A 20,878-nucleotide genomic window follows, 5' to 3' on the forward strand; every position below is an offset into this window, starting at 1 on the left:
TTAGAAGGGTGCATTTCTTATTGGCTTTTGTTCTTTGCAAGATGCGATTTAAAAGCTAAATTCCAATGAAAAAGTTGCTCCCCAAGCACTTCAATAATAAAATATAGCTCCAGAAATATCATTCACCAAAAGGTTTTGTCTGAAGAAAATGGGAAAACATAACTTTTATTGGCGTTCTGAATTTCCTCATTGTTTAAAAAGATCATTTTTACATTACAGAAACATGATTCATCGGACTTTAACAAAAGCAGCTCAGTTGTTAACTCACCCGCAATGATTCCATGTAAGACTTATGACAGTCAATATGTAAAGTGTGTCCGCAGGTCTGAACATACACACCACCTTCCCAACCTATGGAGACTGACTGCAGGCAAGAACTCTACATAGAAAAGAATTGTAAACAAAAACTTGTTTTATTTTACACTGACAAAAAAAATACAATAAATGAAATGTGGAAGCAAAGGAATCAAGTTATCCCAATAGATCCCAGATGAAAACACACTAAGGTCAAGAAGATTGACAAGACATTTATCGTAAGGAAATTGTAAATTTTTCATTTCTAGTTTATATGCACTTTTTGTACGGATCTGCTTACTTATGGAATTCCCTAGTCAAATTAGTGAAATATCTAAAATCACACGTAAGAAAGGTCCAATCAGATCTAGCAGAAAGACACCAAAGTTACGATTTTGTTACAATGCTGCCATCTACAGACCATCCTATGCATCTGCTTAGAACAAACTTATTTTAAAAAAACAAAACAATAAAGTAATTAGCACCAATTTAGCTGGTCACAAATGTACACATATTCTTGTGGAAAGCACTCTACCATAGATTGTCAATTGTAGTAGAGCAATGAAGTTCTGATTGTAGAAGTCAAACATTTCGTTCCCCACAGAATTAGCTGGAAAAACTCAGCAGGTCTGGCAGCATCGGCGGAGAAGAAAAGAGTTGACGTTTCGAGTCCTCATGACCCTTCAACAGAACTGAGTGAATATAAGGAGAGGGGTGAAACATAAGCTGGTTTATATTTCACCCCTCTCCTCACATTCACTCAGTTCTGTTGAAGGGTCATGAGGACTCGAAACGTCAACTCTTTTCTTCTCCGCCGATGCTGCCAGACCTGCTGAGTTTTTCCAGGTAATTCTGTTTTTGTTTTGGATTTCCAGCATCTGCAGTTTTTTGTTTTTATTTCGTTCCCCATATTTGTTTTTTTTAAATTTGGAAGGTCTATTAGTCAAGTTTGTTTGAACGTTGTTTCAGAAATTTATAGATAGTTACTTAGAACTTTCACTTGTCATTAGTACTCAATCCAAAGACAGCTTGCAATTAAAAAAAGATTTTCACCACAGAAAATGGTGCACTGGGTATTTGGATGATTGCACAGTAGAAATCTATTGTATTAAATATTGGGAAGACTGAAGCCATTGTCTTTGGTTCCCATTCCAAACTCTATTCCCTAACTACCGAATCCATCCTACTCCATGGCAACAGTCCAAAATTAAACCAGTCTGTTCTCAACCTTGGTGTCACATTGAACGCCAAGATGATCTTTCAATCAAATATTCATGCCATCTCTAAGACTGCCTTTTTCCACCTCCATAACATTGCCCAGATTTGACCTAATCTCAGCTCATCTGCTGCTGAAACCCTCATTCATGCCTTTATTACCTCTAGACTTGACTATTCCAACACACTCCTGGCTAGGCTCCCACATTCTACCCTCCATGAAACTCGAAGCCATCCAAAACTCTGCTGTCCGTGTCTTAATTCATACCAAGTTCCATTCATCTATCATTCCAAAGCTCCTCAATGACCTAGATTGACTCCCGGTCAAGCAACATTTTTATTTTAAAACACTCAGCCTCATTTTCAAATTCCTCCATGGTCTCACCCCTCCTTTTTTCTAATTTCCTCCAGCCTCATAACCCTCCAAGTATCTGTGCTCATCTAATTCTGGCCTCTTCAGCTTCCTTGATTTTATTCACGCCACCTTTGGTGCCCATTCTTTCAGCTGCCTGGGCCTTAAGCTCTGGAATTCCCACCCTAAACCTCTCTGCGCTCTGCCTTGCTTTCTCCTTTAAGACACTCCTTAGAACCTACCTCTTTGATAAAACTTTTGCTCATCTGACCTAATATCTCCTTATGTGGCTCAGTGTCAAATTTTGTTTTATAATGCTCTTGCGAAGTGCCTTGGGACATTTTATTACATTGAAAGCACTACACAAATATGAGCTGTTGTATTGATCTTTATTCGCCAATGAACTATACAGACTATTTGCTAAAGTTTAATTGCTGTTTTTTGGATTGGAGTGGTAAAGTTTGTAATCAACAAGATTAAAAGAAGAAAGGGAGAGAGATTTAGCGCCAGCTATGGAAAACACTTCTATGGTTTAACAAAGCATCTCCATCGCAAACCGATGCACTTATGGGGCTCTCATTTCCATTGAGCTAAACAACCATTCTAGTTATGTCTCAGTGAAACTGCCAGTTACTGCTAAATTGTAGAAAATGTTTTGGAATTAACTTGAGTCCACGTAAACTGAACTAATGCCCATTTAACTTGCCACAGCTGGAACATTACAGCAAAGAGAGGTTTTCATTCAATCACCTGTGTCCCAAAAGTGAAAAAATGTTATGCTAACCCAAGGCAACAAATAGTCCCTACTTACCTTCTCTCATACCACATGTCAGAGTTAGTCTGGGATTCAGAGAGGAGAGAATGTGTTAATATCTTGTTGTCAGGCCTATGTCAATACTATAGTACACAACCAACAATGAGATGTGTCGAGAGAAGGCTCATTCACCTAATGAGGGCTTGGGAGAGGATGAGAAAAGAGCCAAACTTCATACAGGACCCAATTTCGATCATATTATGGACTTTACACAGTAATTCCAATTGAATGTAACTATCATTTTGTGTTCAGAGTCAACTTACAAGGTGGAAAACCTGATTTTTTTTTCAGTCCAACAAATATGACACTTACATCTTTAAAGTTTTGCTGCAAATCTGTGATCCTAACATCATGCACAGTTCCACAGGTATCCTCAGGGTAAATCTGCTCTTCATCACTGGTTGGCAATTTCTTTGGTTCAGTGCTTCTACGACGGTGCCCAAGAACTGCAATAAATTAACAGATCAGTCCTGGCATATATAAATGTCAGAAATACAGTAACAAGCACATTACAATTCAATCCTTTCTATCTTACCTGCAACTTACAAAATATCAAGGATAAGAAATTAGCAACAGCAACATTAATTTTGTTAAAAGCAAATTAAAACCAGATATGGCAACAAGATAAAAAACAACTGCATACATAATTGGAGGAAAAACTATTTTGCTTGTGATTTGCAGTATATAATATTTAGGAAAAAATGATCAATTATTCATAGTTGCCCCCAAGGAACTGAATCCCTGCACATTCTGATAATTTCTCCTTCCTTGCAGTGAACATGCTGGATGGAATGAGTATACTGAGGGTATTGTGAAGTTGCAGTAGAAACAGGCTTTGTCAGCTACTACTAACAAACAAAATTTTAGAAAATAAACAATACAACAAATGATTTTAGCAGAAACCATTCAATGATATATCTAAAAATAATTCTCCAACAATTCTGCTTCAGTTTTCCAGGAGCTTATCTTTATCAATTTTGGAACTAGATAAATAAAGTGATCTATGGTTATCTATAAGCGTACTCAAAATGTAGATGTTCAGTCCATATAATAGGAATATGGATGATGGACACTGATTTGGTTTCTCTGATAGCTGCACTCCATAATATATATGCCCCTCAAAAATATGGTTAAGGAAGCTGTTTTCAGTTAATTAACCACAGGGAACCAGCTCTCTCACACCCATATTTCCATTAATATAGCAACTGGCTCTCCACTTTCTATAGCAGAGGCCAGCATTACCAAGCCTTTAAAAGTAAAAGTAAACAGGCAAGAGCAATGAATGGAGGCCACTTTTCCTAGGTGGGAGAGAAAATACCTGGGCAATATAATTTTAGCATTAGTTTTCAATATCAGAATGGTTAATGAGGTTGCAGGCATGGGCATTATTTAAGATGTTATTAATATTGAGAAATCCTGATTAAATATCCTTTATGAAAAACCTTTCAGGTCTCCAGAAATTAGATTTGGCATACCACTCAGAATCATTATCATAGTTCTTTGACCTTCAGAGTCAATGCCTTGAGAGTAATAAACAGAAATCAGCTTCAGGGAAGAAGGCATTCTGTGCAAAGCAGCTAGATTTTCTTTTGGAATCATGTGTCATTCTGGTTTAACAAGTTCAATTTATCCCTTGAGAAAACAGCAGTAAGAAATGCCATACTTCTATAAAATTATCTTCAACCTTAGTTCATTGATCAAGAAGTGCAAAATAAAACGTACAACTTGTGAAATTGGCTACCTGATGAAGCCTGCAACAAAACCACTAATCCAGTCGGTCTCTCCTCCGTTGATGGGCCACTTTGTCCACAAATTACACAGTCATATACAGTTTCTGTATCCTGTTGTTCAGATGATCCTATATCCATGGCAACATCACTGTCAGGTGATTCTGAAAGGAAAGTCTTTGCATTTAGAGTCCACTCAGGTAGACATATTTATACAAGCAAGGTTCAAAGTACACATATTTCTAGAGAGACACTAACTGAAATGCAATCACACTCAGCATACAGTCATTTCTCTCCCTACCCTATTTTTAGCAAAGTCGGGTCTCGAAGAAATAGAGGCTTGCCTGACTTGACATCTCAAATTGTAAATATGTAAGGTGAACCTAGCAAAGAGCGGGTGCATACATTAAAATATTTCAAATTTTATAAACTGTTTAGTACCATATGACACAAGAAAATTATGATCTTTTCCATCATCTGGCTTGCAAATAAAAGCTCATTAATATTTTATTACTGGTAACCTGAAAGATGTCTTCAAAGTTAAGTAAGGTTATAAGATAAATAACAATAAATGTTTCCAGGGACACACAAGGTTAAAAATTTATGATGTTCACAAAAAGAAGTCAAGGGAAGCTTAGAAGAAAAACTTTACAGATGAAGTTAGAATTTAAAGTTCTCTGCCCCAAACCGCTGTTGAAAGAGTCCACAAACTCATTCAAAAGAGAACTGCATAGTTGTTCAGAAACATAAACTTCTCTAGGTTGCACTCCTCTTTGCTGCACCAGTGTTAGAGCATTTATCCATTTAAACAAATACAAAAGATGATTTTTAAATTAATGCAGTCTAGGAGACCAATATACAGCAAAGCTGATATTCCTTGGGTTGCTTTAGCTACAAGTGTATACTTATGGGTGTTACTGTTAGCAGCAGAGTTCTCTAATGCTTAAGTCGTCTACTGGTCACAGACAGCAGCATTAGACTACCATTTATAATCTCCTGGTCAGCAAAACAAAGAAAGAAACTCAAAAGTTGTCCACTTCAATCAAACTCCCCACTCCCAGACAAATAAAAGGGGTTAATCCCAGATTTCCCTTGGTCTTTAGTCCAAGGAAACTTCTAAAAAGTCACATTGTTGCACATATTCTTGTCATACACTTGCTTCTAGACTTCAGAAAAGACAACATCAAGTTAGAAGAGCCATGAATTGCCCCTCCTGACAGAACTGGACTTGACTATAACCGTCCCTGTGGTTTACTGACACTGGCATTTAGTGTTCGAGTTCATAACAGATTGGTTGCCATTGGTGAGGTATCATAAAGTAACCATGCTTAATAATAACCATCTCCAAGTAAAAACTTAAATTCAATACCTCACCAAAAGAGAATGATGGAAGCAAAGGATAGCAGAAAATAAAAAATAATTTGCTTACAATCACTACAATATACTTTCATGGGAGAAATGGCAATACATCTTTAAAAATATAAACAAATAGAAATTTGGATGACCTCAATATAGTTTTGGTACTTAATTTTACCATTTATTAACTTAAACCCAAAGATGTTAGTCAGAAATTTAAAAGAAATAAAATAGAAACAATTCCTTCAAATTTGAAAACAATTTTGCATTATTTACGAATGATACAGCAACAATGAAATCTAAGGCTTTAATTCAACACACAAATTCACATTGACCTGCAATTTTAAATACTTTTTACTAAGGAATATGGGCCAAAACAGATAGAGTAAGGTCAATACAAAAATCAAGCTGATATGAGTTAACACTCGAATGACACTCAACCACCTTACTCTAGCAGCATAGCAAATCATATAATACTGTGCACCAAACTACTGTTGACATCCTTCAGTTTAAATCAGTACTGTGAAAAATTACGAACAGAACCAGGACAAAAGATAGCTGCAAGGGACAGAAAACCCTTGATGTCATATTTCTAATTATCAACATGAAGGTTGAAATCTGGACTACCTTGAGCATGACCTTTGTTAACGCATTGCATTATAGAGTGGTTTAATAATCTATCCCTGGTTTAACCAACTCCCGATAGTTTAATAAAGGACAACCAATTTTTAAAAAGAGTCAACTAATTAAATTCTGTATGTCTTCACCTTCATTAGTGAAGTCCATGTGAGGTTTTTCCGTTCACTTTGAAGCTTTGTCTGAACTAATTTTATGGACCATATCACATGGTTATGAGCATTTTATTTCCAACCAGTCTTACAAAACATCTAATTAGCAATGAACAAATATTCAATTGTCAAATAAGCTTAATTTCCTGAAAAGATGCTTATGTTGTGATTATTCAGGCCTATGAAACAGTGTTTTTTCACTCAAAATGACAGATGACAGTTTCCATGAATCAACCATTTCTTTTACAATTTGAAACTTTCGACTTCTGGAAAAGTAGAAAGCAGCTTAGCCCAAGCCGACCATTTTAAGTCGATTATGGTTATAATACGCCTAGTAACTTGGGTAGAATTATCACATCTTCGTTCAAATGTTGGAAAATATCAGATGTTAATCCAGTTTCATGCAAGATGAAGGAACTAATCAAAAGTATTTCCAGTAAATTTACAACAGCAAAGAAATTGGAAAAGTACAATACAGAGCTAATAGAAATATGCATTGACTTAAATTTGGTTTCCCAATAAATTCTTGCAGGTCTCCCTTCATGATTTCTGTTGACAGAATCCCTTACTCGTAAACAGAACAAACAGGAAATTTGAGTGCAGGGAAGCACACTATCTGGCCTTTCACCTGATTTTCTGTCAATGTTTGCAAAGTCCATGTCCAAATTCATGTCTATGCTGTATATTGGTGATCCAAATGCTGTAGGAACAAGAAAATCTGCCCAATCATATTTTAGGTATCAAATATCTTGCAGAGAATATGGAAGCTGAAGTTTATGGCATTCAATAGTATGGATAAACCTCAAGTTTAATTAGAATTGCTGAACCAACTAAGAATAAATATTAAAAACAAATACAGCTTTAACTTTAAGATAAGCTGTCTGTCAATCATGATCAAAGGAAGTGTTTAAACTTCATGTGGCAGTAAATTCCCTAATATTTTGAAAGATAACATTACAGATAACAAAAAACCCATTCACTGCAACTGACAAGGTGTACATATAGTCTGCAACATTATTCACCAGTAGTTTAAGACTTTACTGATTGTTAACCAGTAAACTATGTCATCTGGTGATGACCGATTGGATTACAATAGTTTAAAATACACAATCCAAACTTTTACACAGATCACAGTGCAAGTTAGTAAAAGCATCACAGGTGGTGCCAGACTTGCTGAGTGGGGGAAGACATAAAATCGGGAGTTGGGGGGGGGGGGTCGACACATGGTCAGATCGGAGGCCTCAGGGGGAATGTCTTGGGTCTTCATCATGTAGGCTTCTCAGGTAGACAACTGGATCCAGGAGTTAAGTGTGAAGGCACTTACTCCTAAATCCACTAAAGTCTTTGCCTCAACGAAGCTCCCAATTCTTGAGAAACCCAATTGACAATAATTCCCCAAGTTGAAAATCTGAATGGTAATGAGGCTCTCAACTTCATTATATCTTTGGAGCAGGTTGGCTGCCTGTTTAACTTCCAGCATCAGTTAAAGATAGAAATTGGGTCATTTGGAGACAGCTTTTGATCAGGAAACTGATTGTTCAATCTTTAACCACACTCCCCCCACAACTTGACTTAAACCCACCTTTTACCTTAAGGTAAAATGCAGCTCATAATCACTGCTGAAATGGAGCCAAAGACACCTTAGAAGGAGCTCACAGAAAACCTGGGCCCATTGCTCCAGAGGAGCTTAAGTTCTATATGCAAGAGCTGTCTTGCCACGGGTTTTGTCAACATATTCTGGAAAGATAGAAAGATGGAAAAAAAGATAAGTACTATATACTTCAACAACAATTTTTGATCAAAGGCAAGTTGTTTGAAAAGCCCCATGAAAATACATGCAAAAGATGTAGTCATAAAACAAGGTAGTTTTGCTTCAAACATTTTTTGCTGAAAAGTCCACATTCCAGTCACCATACCAATAGCGGGTCCTATTTCATATTCAAGAGAAAATAAGTGACAAAGTAGGAATTATTTTCCAACGAAAAATATCACCCAACTTCCACTGCTTCTAGCTGGCTGCCTCTCAGACATGAATCAGACAGATATTCCAGCAATAGTGACAGAAATAGGTTTGAGTACAAACACAGCTGTGACAGAAACTGAAATTAGCACTTGCATCCTGTGTAACCACAAATAATTTAAAGAGATAAGCCTAACACTTCCAGTGTCAATGTTAATGTTGCAGTTTGGCTCAATTGATAATGCTCTTCCACGTGGATAAGAAAGTGATGGGATGAAGTCCACAATAGAGCTTCAATACATAAGGTAAAGTGACAAGAAAGTACAGTATTGAGGTGATATTGCACCAGTGGTGTCCTTCAGATAGGACTATGAAACCAATGTACTTTCTACTTGATCAAGTGGGCTTTGAATAATGATACAGGATCTTTAAAGAACACCAAGGTGTTCTACACAACATTCCTTGCTTGACAAATAGTATATAAAAAATAGTTTAACACGTGCAACAAGTTTTACCTCACTGCCACTTTTCTCATCTCCCCCACTGTTGCTAAATTATCAGACTACTTATCTGACAACCAGTACTGGATTAGCATAAATTTTCTCCAAAATATTCGGAGGACTGAATTCATTGTCTTCAATCCCTGCTCGAAATTCTGTTCCCAAGCTACCAAATCCATCCTTCTCCTTGGCAACAATCTGGGACCAAACCAGTCTGTTCACAATCTTGTCATATTTGACCATATATCTGCGCCATCACTAAGGCCACCTATTGATGTGCAACATCACTGACTTCCCTCCTGCTTCAGCTCTTACTTGTGCTTTTGTTACCTCTAAATGACTTCTTCTCGCATATGATATCCTTCAGTTTTACAAGCCTAAGCCCAAAATGGACAGCCAAGTCGCAGTAGTGTGTATTTTGTGTGGGGGCGGGGGAGATTGCCTTCAATCCTCCACCAAATCCTAATTGGCCACATTTATTCACAATGTGGGCTGCCCTTGAAATTTTATTTGGGGAGGAGGTGTGATGCCCTTACATGGAGAGTGCAGATCATGTCAAGTGTAGACCACTGTTTGAGGTAGGTCAAATACTGGAGGCTCTACTATTAGATCACTCATCATATCTTTGTTGGCTTTATTAGTGTCAGCCCAGAGGTTGTACCATTTGTCAAAGCCTGTATTACTCAAAGCATTCGCAGAGTTCCAGAAAGGTTTGCAGGGTTTGAATTGCATATTGAGTAGGTTCTGAGAGTTTTCATGGATTAGAAGTTCTGGTTGCTTTCAATGCAGTCAAACTCTTTCAGTTTAATTGCCTTCTGGCACACATGAGGAGGTGGGATATCAGAAAGGACTGAGAGCTATTGTACAGGTATTGATTTCAGTGTACCATGATTATCTACATGTGTTGAGGACAATATCCAAGTGTTTTGTGTGGCTGTTCTCTGACCACATGGGGGCAATATTCTGAATGGCACACAAGAGCAACGCTACCAGTAAGAAGGGAGCATGTACTGGGTCTCCATCTGGTGCCTGCTTTTCATCAAGTGGCGCACGAGGAGACAGGCGACTACACCGGAGTCAGACAGAGACTGAGTAAGTAGTGAATTAGGTTCATATGAGAATTTGGTGCATGGGGAAAAGAGGTGTGGAATACATAGGAATTATTCCAGATTAATTAAGACAGCAATTAAGTTAACTAAACAATACAACAATGGCAGGACAGGTGTTTTGTTGCAGCTGTGGAATTTGGGTGCTTTTGGATGCCAAGATGATCCAAGATAAACACGTCTGCAGAAAGTGTAAGCAGATAGAGGAATTCCAGATCAGGATTATTGATCTGGAAGCCGAACTACAGACATTGCCCAGCATAAGGATGGAGGAGAAATACCTGGACGCTTAGTTCCAGAAGACAGTCAAGCCTTTTAGAATAGGGTCATCTGTTTTGGTCAGTGGTCAAGGACAAGAGGACATGACCACAAGCAAGGCAGGTAAAGGGGCCAAACAAAGTTGTGGAGGAGCCTCAGACTGCAATTGTCAAACAGGTTTGAGGTGCTTACAACCTGTAGGGACGAAAGAGAGTTCTGTCAGGTGGATGAGCAGGCTGGCAATGGCACCATGATACAGGAAGCCATTCAAGCAGGTTGAGCAAACAGGAAAGTAGTGGCAGTAGAGGACAGTATAGTGAGAGCAATTGACAGTGTTCTTTGCAGCAACAAGTGAAAATCCAGTGGGCTGTGTTGCTTGTCCAGTGCCAGGGTTCAGGCATCTGCTCAGGGCTGGAGAGGAACTTGCAGTGGGAGAGGAAGGATCCATGTAGGTACCAATGACATAGGCAGGATAAGATTAGAGATGAACGTATGGCTTGAACACTGTGAGAAGTGGGTTCCGGTTCATGGGGCACTGGCACCAATACTGGGGAAAGTGGGGCTGTACTGTTGGGGCGACCTACATTTGAACTGTGCTGGGACAAGTGTTCTTGCAAATCGCATAACTAGGGAAGTAGAGCTTTTAATTAAACAAGAAGGTGAGTTGTCAAGCTTTGGTAGATGCAGCAAATCAAAGGGTAGATTCAAGGGAGGAGACAATAATACTAATATGGGAAATGAGGATCATCAAATAGCAGGATTGGACAGGGATAAAGCCTAAGAATACACCAATAGCCAAGTCTAGATGTTACAAAGACAAAAAAAACTTAAGGCTCTGTATCTAAATGAATGTAGCATTCATAACAAAGTAAACAAATTGATAGCGCACATTGAAGTAAATAAATATGATCGGATAGCCATTATGGAGACGTGGCTGCAGGATGACAAGGATTGGGTCCTGAATATTGAGGGGTATATAACATTCAAGAGGAGGAGGAAGCTAGGTAAATGTGGAGGGGTAGCACTGTTGATCAAGGATGCCATTGGTGCAATAGGTAGAGATGATCTTGGTGGAGGAGATCAGGATGTAGAATTGGTTTGGGTGGAGATGAGGAATAGTGGGGGAAAGTAGTCATTAGTGGGAGTGATCTACAGGTACCCTAACAGTAACCACAATGTAGGTCCAAGTATACAAAAAGAAATATTGGGTGCTGTGATAAAGGGTCAGCGATAACCATGGGTGATTTTAATATACATATAAACTGGAAAAATCAAATTGGCAGTAGTAGCCTGGATGTGGAGTTCATAGAATGCTTCAAAGTAGTCTCTTAGAGCAGCACATTCTGGAACCAACCAGACAGCAGGTTATATTAAACTTGTATTGTGTAATGTGACAGGATTAATTAATGACCTCAGAGTAAAGGCAGTCCTATGTAGCAGCCACCACAATATGAGTGAACTTTATACCCAGTTTGAAAGGGAGAACAGTGGGTTTAAGACTACTTTTTTAAACTTAAATAAGGACAACTACGTGGGCAGGAAAGTTAAGCTAGCTGAAGTGAACTGGGATACTAGGCTAGGGGATAGATCAATAGAGAAACAGTGGCAGATATTTAAGGGGATATTTCAGAATACTCAGGATATGTATATTCCTACTATAAAGAAAAATTCTAAGGGAAGGACCCACCATCTGTGGCTAACTAAAGTAGTTAAGGAAAGCATCAAACTTAAGGAAAAAGCATATCACTGCACAAAGATGAATGGCAGGTCAGATGATTGGTCAGAATATAAAGAATGGCAGAGAATGACTAAAAGGTTAATCAGGAGAAAGAAATTAGAATGTGAGAAGAGGCTAGCTAGAAATGTAAAAACAGTAGGAGTTTAAAGTACCTAAAAAGGAAAAGAGGAATAAAGTGAGTGTTGATCCTCTAGAGTGACAATGGGGAGTTAATAGTAGATAAGGAAACGTTGGATGAAATGAACAAATATTTTGCTTGCCTTCACTGTAGAGGATACAAAAAAATCCCATTAATAGATAAAATCAAGAGGTGAGAGGGAGAGGGAAACTTGATGAAATTACAGTCACTAGGGAAGCAGTACTGAGCAAACTGATGAGCTGCGGGCTAACAAATCTCCAGGTCCTGATGCACTTCATCCTAGGGTCTTAAAAGAGGTGGCTAATGAGGTAGTAGATGCATTGGTGTTAATTTTCTAAAATTTACTAGATTCTGAAAAGGTTCCATCAGGCTGGAAATTAGCAAATATAACCCCTTTATTCTGCTCTGAGGATCATTTTCCAATCTTCACTAGATACAGGTGAGGTCCCAGAGGATTGGAGGCCTGCGAACATTGTACCATTATTTAAAAAGGGTGCAAGTGATAGGTCAGAAAATTATAGGCCAGCCAGTCAGTCAGACTTCAGTGGTGGGAAAATTACTGGAAACAATTCTGAGACACAGGATAAACTGTCACTTACGAAGACATGGATTGATCAGGGATAGTCAACATGATTTTGTTAGGGGAAGATTGTGTCTTACCAACTTAATAGAACTTTTTGAGGAGGTAGCAAGGAGGATTGATGAGGGTAGTGTAATGGATGTTGTCTACATGAATTTCATTAAGACAAGGTCCCACATGGCAGACTAGTCAGAAAAGTGAGATTCCATGGGATACAGTTGAAGGTGGCAGGTTGCAGCCAAAATTGGCTCAGTGACAGGAACCAAAGGGTAATGGTCGATGGATGTTTTTGCGAATGGAAAATGGTTTCCAGTGGTGTTCCACAAAGCTCAGTGTTGGGCCTTTGTTGTTTGTTGCATATAATGATTTAGACTTAAATGTGGGAGGCATTATTGGGAAATTTGCAGGTGACACAAAAATTGGCCATGTAATTGATAGTGAAGGGGATAGCTGTCAACTCTAGAATTATATCAATGGTTTAGCTGAGTGGATGGAAAAGTGGGAAATGGAATTCAATCCGGAAAAATGTGACATAATACATTTAGGAAGGGCAAACAAAGCAAGGGAATATTCAATAAATGGGGAGTTAAGAGGGGTTGAGGAATTGAGAGACCTTGGAGTGCATGCCCACAGGTCCCCGAAGGTGGCTGGACAGGTGGACAAGGTGGTTAAAAAAAAGCATATGGGATGCTTTCCTTTATTGGGCAAGGTATTGAATACAGAAGCAGGGATGTAATGATGGAACTATATAAAACGCTGGTTAGGCCACAGCTGGAATTTTGTGTACAGTTCTGGTCGCCACATTACAGGAATGACATTATTGCTTTGAAGAGAGTACAGAGGAGATTTACAAGAATGTTGCCAGGGCTTGAAAATTGCAGCTATGAATAAAGGTTGGATAGGCTAGGGTTGTTTTCCTTAGAACAGAGGAGACTAAGGGGTGACCTAATTGAGGTGTACAAAATTATGAGGGGCCTAGATAGGGTAGACAGAAAAGACTTGTTTTCCCTAGCTGAGAGCTCAATTACCAGGGGGTATAGATTTAAGGTGATTGGTAGAATGATTAGAGGGGTCATGAAGAAAAGCTTTTTCAACTGAAGGGTGGTAGGCATCTGGAATTCACTGCCTAAATTGGAGGTTGAGGCTGAAACTTCAACTCATTTGAAAGGTACCTGGATCTGCATCTGAAGTGCTGTAACCTACAAGGCTATGGACCAGGTGCTGGAAGGTGGGATTAAAATAAGCGGCTAGTTTCATTTTTTTCTTTTTGGCCGATGCAGGTATGATGGGCTAAATGGCCTCTTTCTGCACCGTAACTTTTCTATGGTTCATTCAAGGAGGGAGGCATAAAACAGGAAACTATATGCGAGATACCTTGACATCTGTCGTGGGGAAAGTGTTGGAGTCAATCATTAAGGAGGTTGTAAGCTGGGCACTTAGAGAAATTCAAGGTAATGGGGAAGAGTCAGCATGGTTTTTTGAAAGGGAAAAGTTTAACCAATTTAAAGAAGTTCTTTGAAAGAGTAGCATGTGATGTGGATAAATGGGAGCCTGTAGACATGTACTTGGATTTCCAGAAGGCATTTGATAAGGTGCCACATCAAAGTTTATTGCAGAAAATAAAAGCTCATGGTGTAGAGGGTAACGTATTAGCATGGATAGAAGATTGGCTGGCTGGCTGAAAACAGTATGCATAAATGGGTCTTTTTCTGATTGGCAGAATGTGACAAGTGGAGTCTGTGCTGGGGCCTCAACTTTATACAATTTATATCAATTACTAAGATTGGGGGGCTGGGGGGTAGTGGCAGCATGGTAGCTAAATTTGCAGATGACGCAAAGATAGGTAGGAAAGCAGGTTGTGAAGAGGACGCAGGAGGTTGCAGCAGATATAGGTAGGTTGAGTGGGTGGGCAAAAATATGGCAGATGGAGTATAAAGTGGGAGAATGTGAAGTTGTTCACTTTGGGAGGAAGAATAAAAAGCAGAGTATTACATAAACGGAGATCGGCTGCAGAATTCCAGAGAATGCAGAGAGATCTAGGTGTCTTAGTGCATCAGTCACAAAAAGTTAATATGCAAGTACAGCAAGTAATTAAGGCGGCTAATGGAATTCTATCCTTTATTACCAAAGGAATTGAACATAAAAGTAAGGATGTTATGCTTCAGTTATACAGGGCATTGGTGAGATCGCATCTGTGTGCAGTTTTGGAGGAAAGGTTAGACAGACTAGAGTTTCCACTGGAGTTTAGACGAGTGAAGAGTGACTTGATTGAAGTATATAAGATCCTGAATGGTATTGATAATGTGGACATGGAAAGGATAGTTCCTTTTATGAATGAGTCCAGGACTAGGGGGCACTGTTTTAAAATTAGTGGTCAGCCTTCTAGGACACAGATGAGGAGAAATGTTTACTCTCAAACGGTTGGGCGACTTTGGAACACTATGCCTCAGAACGGAGTGGAAGCAGGGTCACTGAATATTTTTAAGGCAGAGGTAGATAGATTCTTATTAGGCAAAGGAATCAAAGCTCATCGGGGTAGATAGGAATGTAGAATTAGAAACAAACAATTCAGTCATGATCTTATTGAATGGCAGAGCAGGCTCGAGGTGCTGAATGGCCTTCTTCTGCTTCTATTTCGTATGTTCCAGATGATGTTTACTCTGGGGTGGAAGATGAAAACTTCATGTGTGGTCCATCCTGTTTTTAACCAACGTCATCATTTTGACGTATACAGCTCAATTATTATTCACACCATTGTATATGAAGTACTGTTTGCATTTACCAGTTAAATGAGGAACATTTGTTGTAGCAAAATGTGACGACCATTAGGTTTGACTATTCCAAACACTCCTGGACAGCCTCCCAAATTGCACTAAGGTCATCAAAAGCTCTGCTGTCTGTGTCTTAACTCACCAAATCCTGTTCATCTATCACCCTGTGCTCGCTGACTTAATTGGCTCTCAGTCAAGCATAATCTCGATTTTAAAATCCTCACTGTTTTCAATCCCTCCATGACCTCCCCATCTCTAATCTTAAGCCTCACAGCTCACCAAGATTTTTGCGCTCATCTAATTCCTACCCTTGAGCATCTCTGATTTTAATCAACTCAAACAATGGTGGCCATGCTTTCAGCTGCTTTGGCCCCAAGCTTTTGGTCACCTGACCTAATATCTGCTTATATGGCTCAGTGTTATGTTTTGTTTTATAATGTTCCTGTGAAGAGTCTTGAAATGTTTTATTACATTAAAGGTGTTTTCTAAGTTGGTCAAGCTTTTATTTATTAATTAGATGTTTGCCAATGTATCAGTTACCACCTTCAAAATTAATTCATTGTATGAAGTGACGATATAAGATGCTCAACAAATTTAAAAAATGCTTTTAGTTCAATTTGCTAAAAAGTAAACTAATTGGTCACTTCATGAATTAAATAAATATTTCTAACTCCTGCTTCCGTACAGTTGGAGTCTAAATTTTGCTCACAGCTAATAAAATCAACAGAGACAGACTAATGCAAGCGTGCTAAATTTGATCCATTTGTCTAACAGCTCCAAAATATAGCACACTTATCACATGCATTCTCTCATATGCATTGATTGATCAAGACTGCCAAATACACTTGCAGTGCAGGATAAGCAGTTATTTGCGTCAGTAAAAACATGTCAAGCTTATTTCTGCCCACTTATGGCTTTTCTGTATAACTGCATAATTAATTAGTTTCAATTTCAGGGATTTAAAAAATGTTTGCCTCATGCCTCTAAATCATATGCAGTAAAACTACATATTAACTAATGTAACAACTAGCTGTTCTGCAGTTCCCTCATCACACAACTCAAGCAAAATGCATGTCACCAATGAATATACTCAACATTAAATGTTAGAACTGTAGATTGCATTTTAGGCAGGCAGAAGTTATACTACATCAGAAATCAATACATTTTTGCTAGTCAAGCATATAAAAATTCATAGAACCAAGGCGTGTGGGTGAAGTTGGGATACTGATTAACCGTGATCTCACTGAATGAGGAAAGTAAACGAGAGGGTGAATGCCATATTCTTGTTCCTAAGTTGGATTAGCAAAACTTATACAACTTGTAAACCCTGTTTCACCAGCGTCTACAAATTTATCTCAAAGATTAATGGTATGCCGACATCAAGCACAATTCTTTGATTGCTACCTAAAAGATCAATTAGAAGGGTGGTACAGTACACATTAAGTTTCCTGTATAATTTGTTATGGAGTTATAGAAGGTTGAGAAAACTGATGTTTTCTATGTAGTTACCTCTAATCACATTCATGAGCAAAGGCCAGTATTTACCTGAAGAGGGGATGGGCAGAAATCTGAGGAACAGTCACCAGCCCACACTATAGAGCAGGAATGGTTCATGAACCAAACAACAAAAACTTGCATTTACAAACCCCCCCCGGCCATAGTAAAAAATCTCACGGTGCTTCACAGGAACATTATCAAACAAAATTTGATACTGAGCCACACGATAATAGGGCATGTGACCAACAGCTTGGTCAGAGAGGCAAGTTTTAAGTTATGGCTGGAGAGGCAGGGAGGGAATTCCAGAGTCTAGAGCCCAGATAGCTGAAAGCACAACCATCAATGGTAGAGCGATTAAAATCAGGAATGTGCATACGGTCAGAATTAGAGGAGTGTTGACACCTGGAAGGCAGGGGGCTGGAGGAAGAGAGAGATTGGGAGAATGCAAATGATCTGATTCAGGCTCAGTCAGTTACGAGGGAGATGAATGAATTCGGTGACAAGGGAATGGAGTTTATGGTAGGGATCGAAGGCAATGGCTTTGGTCTTGCCAACAAGTGACATACGAATGAAAAATTGACTTGTGTTATTTTCTGCTTTTAAAAAAACAGAACACACTTAATGGTAATCTTTGTAGGAAGAGCTATATCAATCCTGATTCCATAAAAATCCACCCAATTTCAAAATTATGCAGATACTGAAGTGAATTGTAACTGTGTTATTGGTGCAATCCATTTTCACATTCCTGATTTTCTACTATGAGTTCTTACAAATGTGAAACAGTATTTCATTAAAAATTATGACAAAAAAAATCACTCCTTAGTATTTGCCCATCTATAGGGCAGCACTGGCAGCAGAATGGAGTAGCTCACCTTCTTACTATAAGTTAACATACTATTCCCAGGTTTCACTCATTCAGAAAATCAAATCTGGATTCCTCAGTTCTCGGGCCACTTTTAAGAGAGCTGATTCATTATAGGGTTTATAATGCAACTTTCAGTGCTCAGAGTACTGCTGCATAAAAACACTAAGCCCCCCATATTATGAGCTGTGGAGGCCAAAGATTGATGTAGTCCCAAATTGTACAGCCTGGTCACAACATAATCAGGAAATACCTTAGGAACTATGGTACCAGTTGTGCAGTAGGCATATAAAGCCTGCAATTCTCAAGCAAATATCAGGAGATCCCATCACCTGAGTGAAATGATAATGCTAAGCATTAATTTAGGATGTGAGCTCCTTTTAACTGATTCCTTTCTCTTAAAATAATATTATTGACTTTGGTGCATTAGTTTGAAAACTAGACATTCTTTTTTTAAGGTACTAATTATAAAATAAAATATTTACAAAGCATTTAGTATTTTTCCCTGAAACACAGCATTTCTGAAAATCTGCAATCTAGATCAAGTTATAAAGCATACAGTGGGATTCGAGTATCTAGTTAATCTGTCAAGGAAACACTGAACCTAGTGTTTCGAAAAGGTATCCTTTCAAAATTATATTACTGCAAATCTTTACTTTAAAGTAAAATTTAAACTGGTCAATTCACTAGTAGCTTTGCAGGGATAGAACACCACAGCTGTAGGAATCAATTTCTTATCATGTAATGTTGTGTAGTTTAAGATTGACACACAAGCTAGTAGCATCATGTAAAGAGAAATGCACCACTACAAATTAACTTCTAATGTCAAAAAAATTTCAATTTCATGAAAATGTAGCAATATTTATTTTGAAAGGAAGGTCAAAGAACAACTATGAATTTGTTCCAGTGCAGCCAATAAATGATGCTTTCTATTATTAAAGCTATATACCATTGCTTCAGGCTACAGCAAAATGTATTGCCACTATGGCAGTAATACATTATATAGCGCAAAACATTCACAAGGATTGGCAGATGTAAAATATCTTTCTATATCACACAATAAAGCTGACTGCAAACTAAAATTAGTTTGTTTTTAATCTAATAGATTGTCAAATAAATCACTACCATTGTTCAAAACCAAAACAATTCATTCTTTTTTTTCCCCCAGCAGCTCAAATTTAACCGCATCACTCCAGTGGAAATCAGGCAGATGGGCAGTTAAGTACAAGCTAGTTACTTAACTGCTCAGATCCTGACCATTTTTGACGATTGTAATGTTCATCTGCAGGATTTTGAAAAGCGGTTGAAGTGCTTGCCTAAAGGAGGAGGATCATAAATTTATGCAACTCAGGTCCTATTATGTAAATAGAACCCCAATGCAATCTTACGGTATAGAGGCATTTTTAGAATGTTTAAAACTTCCCTTTATGAAATGCTCCTGGGGGCCCTACAAGGAAATTCACAGCCTCCCACACCCCAGATTCTACCGCCCTCTCCCATGAGATCCTCCAAATAAAAAATACCCCACTGTCATTTGCCTGGAAGTTGGTGATTAGCTAAGGACTGCCCAACTTTTATTTATTCGTTCACGGGATGAGGGCATTGCTGGCTAGGCCAACAGTTATTGCCCATCCGCAATTGTCCTTGAGAAGGTGGTGGTGAGCCACATTCTTGAACCATTGCAATCCATCTGTTGTAGGTATACCCACAGTGCTGTTAGGAAGAGGGTTCCAGGATTTTGACCCAGCAACAGTGAAGGAACAGCAATATAATTCCAAGTCAGGACAGTGCCTAGCTTCGGGGAGATGGTGTTCCCTTGCATCAGCTGCCCTTGTCCTATTATGATCGCAGCTGATGTTAATTTTGGACAAATCAGATCCCAGAGTGAAACCTTGGTTTGATAGATCTTCAGTTTTGTAGAAACCATGGAGGAAAGTTACTGAACAAATTTACAGGAATCTGATCAACTTTTCACACAAAGAATAAAATATTTATTCAACAAGAAAAATGAACCATACTGCAACTGATAAAAACGTTGGAAAGATCTCAATACAAACACAAGACGACAATTTAAATTCACATATTCCTCTACCCCAGCAATATCTTTACAGACACATAAGCCAGCAAAGAGTTACCACTTGCTCGGCACTGGCACATTTCTAAACGGGTTTATTCTGGTGAATTCCTAAGCATTCACTTGATACTTCTCACCCATGTATTCTGGGTGGGGGACTTCAACATCCATCACCAAGAGTGGCTCAGTAGCACCACTGCTGACCGAGTCTTAAAGGACATAGTTGGTAGACTGGGTTTGCAGGGGTGGAGGGAAAAACATACTTGACCTCATCTTCACCAACCTGCCTGCCGCAGATGCATCTGTCCGTAACAGTATGGGTAGGAGTGACCACCACACAGTCCTTGTGGAGACAAAGGTCTGCCTTCAACTTGAGGATACCCTCCATTGTGTTGTGTGGCACTACCATCATCCTAAATGGGATAGATTTCAAACAGATCTAACAACTCAAGGCTGGGCATCCATGACGTGCTGTGGGCCATCAGCAGCAGCAGAATTGTACTCGAACACAATCTGTAACCTCATGGCCTGGTGTATCCCCCACTCTACCATTACTTTCAAGCCAGGGGATCAACCCTGGTTCAATGAAGAGTGCAGGAGGACATGCCAGGAGCAGCATGAAGCATTCCTAAAAATGAGCTGTCAATCTGGTGAAGCTATCACAAAAGGACTACTTGCATGACAACAAGCATAAGCAGCAAGTGGTAGACAAAGCTAAGTGATCCCACAACCAATGGATCAGATCTAAGATCTGCAGTCCTCCCTCATGCAGTTGTGAATGGTGGTGGACAATTAAACAACTCACTGGAGGAGGCGGCGGCTCCACAAATATCCCCATCGTCAATGA

The 20,878-nt window shown here is 38.9% G+C and overlaps 1 protein-coding gene across 6 annotated transcripts in view; it reads right to left on the reverse strand.

The window, feature by feature from the left end:
• ubr3 (ubiquitin protein ligase E3 component n-recognin 3) overlaps window positions 1-20,878 on the reverse strand; it is a 345,071-nt gene that overhangs the window by 144,735 nt on the left and 179,458 nt on the right. For all 6 annotated transcript variants that reach the window (XM_041201112.1, XM_041201111.1, XM_041201114.1 and 3 more), the window contains 3 exons: window positions 4,417-4,566; window positions 2,988-3,121; window positions 269-379 (listed from right to left, as the gene is read on the reverse strand). In XM_041201112.1, coding sequence (XP_041057046.1) covers window positions 269-379; window positions 2,988-3,121; window positions 4,417-4,566 — 395 coding nt within the window. The remainder of the gene's footprint in view (window positions 1-268; window positions 380-2,987; window positions 3,122-4,416; window positions 4,567-20,878) is intronic.

The sequence above is a fragment of the Carcharodon carcharias genome, chromosome 12 (genome assembly GCF_017639515.1).
Source record: "Carcharodon carcharias isolate sCarCar2 chromosome 12, sCarCar2.pri, whole genome shotgun sequence".
NCBI classification, from domain to species: Eukaryota; Metazoa; Chordata; class Chondrichthyes; order Lamniformes; family Lamnidae; genus Carcharodon; species Carcharodon carcharias.